Source organism: Suricata suricatta, chromosome 9 (assembly GCF_006229205.1).
Source record: "Suricata suricatta isolate VVHF042 chromosome 9, meerkat_22Aug2017_6uvM2_HiC, whole genome shotgun sequence".
In the NCBI taxonomy this organism is placed as follows: domain Eukaryota; kingdom Metazoa; phylum Chordata; class Mammalia; order Carnivora; family Herpestidae; genus Suricata; species Suricata suricatta.
The window spans coordinates 102369516-102378476 of record NC_043708.1 but is presented as its reverse complement, the minus strand read 5'-3'; the positions used below and the strand labels follow the sequence as shown (position 1 = coordinate 102378476).

Sequence of the window (8961 nt, the reverse complement as noted above, 5' to 3'; positions counted from 1 at the left end):
TTAGCTTGTGTGAATGATGGGTGTCGGCTAATTCATGAAGACTGTGAAGTTTACAGGTCAATGGTGAGGGAGAGACGGAGGGCCCAGCCGGAGCAAAGGCCTGGAAGGATGGAGGAGCACACAGGATGTGGGCGCTGGCACGTGGCCTGCCTCGGCTGAGACGCAGGTTGCATGGGCTTCCGCCCCCACCCCGAAATGCAGAAAACTGAATATACAAGAGCCCCCTCCCTCCCACCCACTGGTCGCTCTGGGGTGGGGAGAGGCAGGGTGTACCTGTCCACTGCTGCTCGATGGCACGGACGTGGGCCTCGGTGAACTCCCAGCAGTAGGCGAGCTTCTTCCACTCTTGAGGCCGCAGGTGCCTGGAAGCCAGTTGCCACAGCACAGAGTAGAATTGCTGCATTTCCTGCCGATGGTCCTGCTTAAAGGTCAAGTTCTTCCCAGAGGGATCCCTGGGGTCCCTGCACAAGACGTGATCCTGTGGGGCAGATCCCAAAAGTGCAGCTGCCACCTGGGGAAATCCCTGCCAGGCTCTCCCTCCGGAGCCTGGACAGGGTACTGGCATCATCACAGGCCTGGTGTTTCTGGCTTCTCACTCTATGCCTTGCTTTTACCTCTGGCACTCCAGCTGCTTGCATTGTTCCTCCATCCAGAACTCCTTTTCTCACCTCCCTGTCCCTCAACCCCACTGCCACGGTCAAGAGACCGTCTACATGCCACATCTTCCAGGAGGCCTTCCCAATTTCTCTCTTTTCCCTGTGTTCTCACAGCACAAGTGCCAGCAGGAGGACTCAGTGGCTGTGGCTAACCCCAGTCAAGCCCAGGATCAGGCACTAATGAGATTTGGGGAATTCCAACAAGTAGTGAAGGGGAAGGTTACAGAATTCTTCTGTGCAAAGCAGCTGATAAAATGAGAAGTTATAAAAGAATTATGTGACAGCATTTGTTAAACCCTAAGTTTAACCCGAGAGCCTAAGTAAGCCCTTCTAAAGGATGTAGATGCAGAGTTCTGGTTGTTAAAAAGCTCAGGTGTGTTCTGGCGTCTGCAGCTGCAAAGTTTACATCCTGGTCAACGATGTCTGGCCAGTCACGTGTGACATGGCGACCAGGGAGACTGACTCTCACGCAGGGTGGTTCCTCAGAGCAGTGTTCTCAGCCGCGTCTGTACATTGGGATCATCTGGGGGCTTTACTAACTACTGATGCTTGGTCCCCACACCAGAGATTCTGATTGAACTGGCCTGAGGGTGGGAGGTGGGGGGGGTGTAATTCTAACTGCCTGGCCACCTTAGTGTTGAGAACTTTTAAAGTCTGAGGTTTTAGAATTAAGCACAGAGATGAATCAGTTCATCACACCCTTGGTACTAATATTTTGGGGTTACATTGAGGCATAACCTGTCGTACATAAAGCGGCTGTAGTGTTTCTGAGAATCTAGCATGTCCATGAAAGAGAATATCTTATTGATTCTTATTGAAATGTGTTATTAACTAATTGATTTTGGAATAGTGATTTTTTTAAATTTCAGTGGTATAAGTTTACTCAGTTTGCAAACAATATGGAAATGTTTGAGATATTTGAGACTCTATTTATAGGTTTAATTTAATGGATATACTAGGATAATTTAAGAATTTAGGAAGCATTCAAAGTACTTTTAAAAATTTAAATTTATTTATTCAGTTTAAAATGTTTAAGATAGTTTAATTAAGCTTAAACATAGGTCCAAACATTAATCAAAGGCTTCCTTGAAAGTGGAAATTCCTAAAATTCCAAAAATATAGTAGTTGTATAAGTGGAATAAGATTGATAAAATGATTTAAAAGTTCAAGGAAAACTAGGTTTTAAAATTTGTAATAAATCTAGTATTGATCTTTAAAACTAAAGTAAATGCAAAAAATATTTTCTGTATACAAAAACAACCTTCAAGATGTCAAAAAAAAACTCCCGCCCCATCCCTATTTGCTGAGGCCTGGAACAGCGTGGCCCTACACCTGATACTCTTCTTCCCCAATTCTTCCGCAGACATCACTAATCAATTCCAGCACACTTTCCTCCTGGGCTCAGGAAGTTGCCTGAAGAGCACACCCGGAACAGCAATTCCAATCACCTGAAGATGGCAGTGAGCTGAACCGAACTTGCCATCCTGTTATTCATGCGTGCCGGCATGCTCACGTGCACCCGTCAACCAGGAGCTGTAAGACTGTCCAGTAATATCTCCACACCGGCATGGACCTCAGTCTGCCTTGTTTCAGTGTGGTTTCGGTGCTCACTCGTCTCCGGATGTTCACAAACAACCCAGGTGTTAGGTAAGACAGGGATTAGCACTCCTGGGAAACTGAGGCTGGCCCTGAGTTGCTCAGGGTTGGGGTCCAATGCCAGCCCCACCTACAGCCAAGCCCATACACTCCCTTTGCAGCATGGAGAGACCAAGCGCAGGGTCTCAGTACCTTCTCCCATTTGTAGAGGCGATCAGCTTTTATGATCATATCCACCAGGTTGATGTGGTTGCTGCGGGCGGCCACTGCCAGGGCGGTTTTCCCTTGCTGCAAGTAAGAAGGAAGAATGGAGGCCAGAGTTGCTATGGGTGGGGTGTAGGGTAGCCTCTAGTACTAACTACAAACAGTCCTGCCCAAAGAAAGCAGTTTCCAGCAGTCTACATGGGAGAGCAGAAAAGTTTTCTGGGCATGAGGAGGGACTGACTGAGGCAATAATAATAAATCCAGCAACCACCTCTTGTTTCTTTAGAATCTACTAAATTTTAGAGCTTATGAAACAGCCTGCCCAACTCCTTCACATTACCTTTGAAATAGCGGTTACCTGCCCCACTTATCAGATGAAACTGGAGCTTAGAAAAGGAGACTGGGTTCATTAGGTCACATTTGCCCTCCCCAACTTTGCTCCAGACCTCCCGCACAAGTCTGGCCTCAATCCCTTTAGGCACCCGCAGGGAGATGGTCAGCTGCCTTGGGCCCAGCTCAAAGCAGGGAGTCCCACCCAGATCCAGCCTCAGGGCCCGTTTCTGCCCCCAACTCTTCCCCCACACCATACTGGGTCACAGGTGCAAGCTCCTTCCCCTCATGAGCCCGTGACATTCTCGGCCTCAGACCAAATCTTCAGCTGGTCTGGAACCTCCAGCCACCTGAGGAAGTAGCCCGCCCAGAGGCACGAAGAGCCAGGTAGCTTCCCCACCGTGTCCTGCACTCGGGGGGCTGTGCAACCGTGCTCCTCTGCTCCCTCTCCCCTCCCCACCAGGCGGCTCAAGGAGCTCAAAGTCTGAGGGGCCATGACTCAGAAGATGACCACATAGCAGTTCTAGACCAGGAGAAGGGCCAGCCAAGTCCTGAGGGACCTCCGAGGAGGAAGGGGAAAGTGATGGAGGGGCAGGAAGGCTTCCCGGAGGAGGCTGCATTTGAGCTAGTATATAAAGGATGGAAAGCCTTGAATAGTCTGAGAGCAGGAGGCATTTGTAATAGGGCCTCTGGCAAAGAGGAAGCCATGAAAGCTTGAAAGGGTGGCTGGTGGGGAGCAGAGGTACCTTATCTCCTAGGTTTAAGTCAACCCCCGCGACGAGGAGCATCTCTGCTATGTCCGGCCTGGCGTGCTCCGCAGCAAGGTGGAGGGGTGTCTGCTGCCTCTGGAGAAGCCAAGGGGACACGGGAGTAGAAAAGCATGTACCAGTGGCCCAAGGCTCCAAGACAGGACAGTTCCAAGGTGGGAACACTCTTATCTGGCCCTTAAAAAGTTTCTCTAAGAAGTTATAGGAGAGGATAAGATGGGTTTGGTCATTAACCTAATACCAGAGAAAAACTTGGTAAAAACAAAAAAGCAGAAAGAACAAAGGAAAAAATACCACTTGTTAGCTCACCAAGTCAATCTCTCTAACAATCCTAATATATTTTTTCTAGTCTTTAATGCAGAATGCTTTTGGTTTACTGGTTTTACATAAGATCATCCCATATAAACATTTTGCATCCATTGTTCTACCTAACCTAACATTTCCACATATTATAAACTCTGATAAACACTGTTTTTAACAGCTCCATAGTAGTCTACATCTATAACCATAAGCTACCTGACCACTTCTCTTTTATTAAATATTTGGGCCATTTCCATGTTGAAGATTGATACGAAATGCTGCAATAAATATCTTTGTGTATGAGCTTTTAATATGTTTCTTAAGACTCAATTCACAGAAGTGCAAATACTGATCATTGTGAAGGTATATGATCTATCCTGCGAAGCTGCTTTCCACCACGAGCGGCTGTATGTGTTGGCACTGAGGGCTAGATGGTTGTGGGGATGGGGAATTAAAAGGGCTCCTGACTGAGCACAACTTCAGGACTCAACTTCTTGTTCCCCAAGACTGCCCCAGTCACCGTGTCCTGGGAATTTTCTTGAAGGGGAAAAAAAAAATCAATGAAAGGAAATGGTTGAACGTAGGAAGATGGTTACTGCAGTGTTATACAGACCATGGCAACAACCAAACTTGGAAACCACCAAAATGTTCAAAATAGAGGAATGGTTGATAAAATGATGTTCCCTTCAACAAATACTTAAACAGCCTTTTATAAGCTCAAAAAACGAATTCCTCAACTCTGGGCCATGCTAGGAGATTACAGCCAAGCCCTGCTACCTGGGAGGGTGCCCAGAGGGCTCCCTGGGGTCCAGATGGTTTCTGCAACTACTTACATTGTCAGTGGCATCCAGGTTACTGCCCGCGTCGATGAGGAGCTGGACCAAGGCGGGGAAGTTGTGCCTCACAGCGAGGTGCATAGGAGAGGCACCCTGCTGGGGGAGGAGACACAAGAATCAATTGATGGGTCCTTCCCAGGACTGCCCAGCACAGCTTGGTGCTGGGGGGATGGAAGTAGGGAGGGGTATATAGATACAGGGCTTCTAAGTTTGTCCCTTCTTGCTCCTCAGAGGACATGGGTGACTTGAGGAATCTATAACCCCAAAGGCTGAATCCCTGGAACCCAAAACTGATCCTCAAGGTGGGTGGGAGTCTGAAGACCCAAATTTGAGACCTTGCTATGCCAGAAACTCACTATGGAACTGTGGGCAAGTCATTTCCCTTCTCTGCTCCTCTTCATCTAGCACGTAATGCTTGCTGAGGGCCCCTTTAGCAACAACACTTAATAGGAATGGTGTCATTAGTATTTTCCACTTACAGATGGGAACACCAAGGATCAGAAGATATAAGTGACTTGCTGAATCACTAATAGGAACCCTGTATTATTGGAGTTTCTCCCGTCAACACCCAGGTAGGTGCCTGACTACTGTTTATCCGTGGAAGGAAGGGAGGAATGAAAGAGCCAGCCAGGACTACAACAGAGACCTTACTCTGAGGCAACACACATCCAAGGCCTCACTCAAGGCTGGAAGACTCCTTCATCAGTGGTCCGCTCTGATGCCTGACCACATGACAAAGTGGAGATACTGCAACAGCATCCTTCCCTCTAGGTGATATAATGACACAAACTCAGTGGAAGAGTACAAAGCTAAACACTCGATGGTGAAAAAAACAGGCTCACATTTTAAGTATAAGAAGATAACAGAACAGAGTACACACACACACACACACACACACACACCCCAAAACTGTCCACTACTGATATCTATTAGTACTTTAGGCCAGAAAATTTAAAAAAGGTTTATTGATATTGGAAAAGAATATTTATGCAATTGTTTGTAGGCAATGTGATTGTATATCTAGACAGGTTAAAAATAAAAGCTATTACCCCCTAAATAAAACCCGTAGTAAAATTAAAAGTCAGAGTATTCCTGTATTAAATGTCTATAATAAATGACATAATTAAAAAAAATACAAAGTCAAAAAATATAAAGTATTTATGTAGAGTATAATTGGAGATGGACATATCAAAGGCAAACTAAAAGCTAAATAACATCACTGAAGGATATAAAAGAAGACATAAAGAAATGGCAAGACTTCATGCTCCTAGTGAAAAAATATTATAGGGGGTCCTGGCTGGCTCAGTCAGTTAAACGTCTGACTTCGGCTCAGGTCATGATCTCACAGTTCATGAGTTTGAGCCCCATGTCAGGCTCTGTGCTGACAGCTCTGGGCCTGGAGCCTGCTTTGGATTCTGTCTGTTCCTCTCTCTCTGCCCCTCCCCTGCTTACCCTCTGTCTCTCAAAAATAAACATTGAAAAAAATTCTAAAAAATTATATAAAGATGACCATTTTATATTATTTATAAGTTTAATGTAATCCCAAACTCAAATTTCAGTGAATACCAAAAAGCATCCTGAAACACATCTAGAAAAAAAGTTTAAACCCAGGTAAAAACCACCATAAGAATTTCAACCATGTCCTCAGATCACTGTCAGATAACAGAAATAAAATCAGGCCCAAAAAAGGTCTGCTGTGACAGTGAACAGGGGCAGAGACTAGAAACTGGCTCAAATGCACAACTCAGGTGAGCCTGGAAGTTTGTCAGAACTCTAAGTCTGGGCTTCCCAGGAAGCAGAAGGCTATGGAGATAAAATAACCAAATACACCGGATATAGCCTCGGTCATCCTGGAAACCCATCTGGGAAAATGTGGTCAGAAAGGGGAGTGGAAAGAGCAAGTATGACTTTTAGTTGTTTTACATTTTATTTATAAAAACCAAAAGAACCAAGAAGTACACAGGTATCTAGTGAAAAGCTTTCTTCTACCCGCATTCACTTACCTGCTCATACTCCCTACTCCTAAAACCCATTGGTAACCTTGATCCCTGCTTTTAAGTGTAACCTTCCAGAGATTTTTAAATTTTTTTAAAGGAGCAGAACTTTCTGTTTTCACCTTGAAGTAATTATAGATTCTTATGCAATTAAGAAATAATACAGAGAGCTGGTGTATCCTTCACCCACTTTCCCCCAATGGTAACATCTTACAAAACCCTGGAAATATCCCAGGCGGGCTAACGACTCTGATAATGCCTGCCATCTTATTCAGATCTCCCAGCTTCACTTGAGGTCAGTTGTACATGTGTGTTTAATTCTATGCCATTTTATCACATGTGTATGTCCATATATCCACTACATTGTCAAGATACAGAACAGTTTCCTCACAAGGTCCCGTGTTGTTATTTTTTAAAAAGATTTTAATTTTTAAGTTATTTATTTATTTATTTTTGAGTGGAGGGGAGAGAGACAATCACAAGAAGGCTCTGTGCTATCAGTGCAGAGCCCAATGTGGGGCTTAAATCTATGAACCATGAGATGATGACCTACGAGTTGGACTGAGGCACCGAGGTACCCCAAGATTTTAATTTTTTAAAGTAATCTCTATACCCAACATGGGGCTTGGACTCATGGCTCCGGGATCAAGGGTCTCATGCTCTTTCTGACTGAGCCAGCCAGGTGCTTTTGGGGTCTTTTTTAATTGGGAGAAAATGGAAAAGCTAATATACAATTCGGGTGAGAGGACTAAGAAACAAGCAGCCCGGACATTGCTAGCGGCTCTGCAGATCGGCACAAGACTTCTAGGAAGGGGTTCAGCTTACCTATCAAGAGCTAGAAAGATGCTCACAATATTTGACCTCAAATTCACTATTGCTGAGAATCTTTCCCCAAAAACTGTCAGATGCACAAAACTATGCTACCTGCATTGGCAAGTAAACCTGATGCTATACCACAGTTGAGGAGGTTAATAAATCATGGTGGCTCCATTCATCAGACCAAATGTCACCATCAGAAGGTTTTGAGGAATCTCCATGCTGTTCTCAGTGGCTGCACCAGTGTGCATTCCCACCAAGAAGGCATGAGGGTTCCTTTTTGTCCATACACTTGCCAACACTTATTTCTTATGTTTTTGATTTTAGCCATTCTGACTGGCGTGAGGTGATCTCTGACTGTAGTTTGGATTTGTATTTCCCTGACAATGAGTGATGTTGAACATCTTTTCATGTGATTGTTGTCCATCCATATGTCTTCTTTGGAGAAACATCTGTTCATTTCTTCTGCCTGTATTTTAATTGAATTATTTATTGTGGGGGGTGTTGAATTGTATTAAGCTCTTTATATATTTTGGATACAAACCCTTTATCAGCTATGTCATTTACAAATATCTTTTTCCATTCTGAAGGCTGCTTTTTAGTTTTGTTGACTGTTTCGTTCGCTGTGTAGAAGCTTCTTATTTTGATGTAGTCCCAATAGTTTACTTCTGCTTTTGTTTCCCTGGTGTCTAGAGCCCTATGTAGAAAAAAGTTGCTATGGTTGATGTCAGAAATTACTGTCTGTGCTCTCTTCAAGGATTTTTATCATTTCAGGTATCACATTTAGTTATTTAATCCATTTTGAGCTTATTTTTGCGTATAGTGAAAGGAAGTTTTATTCTTTTGCGTGCGGCTGTCCAACTTTCCCAGCACCATTTGTTGAAGAGACTCTTTTCCCCATTGTGTGTTCATTCCTTCTTTGTCAAAAACTAATTGACTGTGTCATTGTGGGTTCATTTCTGGGTTTTCCTTTCTATTCTATTGATCTTTATGTCTATTTTTATAATACTATACTGTTTTAATTTTTTCTTTTTTTTATATTTTTTATTTATTTTTGAGAGACAGAGAGAGACAGCCTAGCAGGGATGGGACAAAGAGAGAGGGAGACACAGAATCCAAAGCAGGCTCCAGCTCTGAGCTGGCTGTCAGCACAGAGCCCGACACGGGGCTCAAACCCACGAACCGTGAGATCATGACATGAGCCGAAGCCGGAAGCTTAATTGACTGAGCCACCCAGGTGCCCCTATACTGTTTTAACTACTACAGTTTTGAAGTCTGGAAATATGACATCACCAGTTTTGTTTTCTATTTCAAGATTGCTTTGCCTACTCAGGGTCTTGTGGTCCCGTGCAAATTTGGGGATTATTTGTTCTGGTTCTGTGAAAAATGCTGTTGGTACTTTAATAGGGATTGCATTAAAGCTGTAAATTGCTTTGTGTAATATGGACATCTTAGCAATATT

The 8961-nt window shown here is 44.2% G+C and overlaps 1 protein-coding gene across 1 annotated transcript in view; it reads right to left on the bottom strand.

The window, feature by feature from the left end:
- The window catches only part of ANKDD1A (ankyrin repeat and death domain containing 1A), a 35167-nt gene that overhangs the window by 3191 nt on the left and 23015 nt on the right, over positions 1 to 8961 (bottom strand). The window contains exons 10-13 of the mRNA XM_029952383.1: positions 4687 to 4785; positions 3533 to 3631; positions 2445 to 2540; positions 274 to 478 (exon numbers count right to left, since the gene is read on the bottom strand). Coding sequence (XP_029808243.1) covers positions 274 to 478; positions 2445 to 2540; positions 3533 to 3631; positions 4687 to 4785 — 499 coding nt within the window. The remainder of the gene's footprint in view (positions 1 to 273; positions 479 to 2444; positions 2541 to 3532; positions 3632 to 4686; positions 4786 to 8961) is intronic.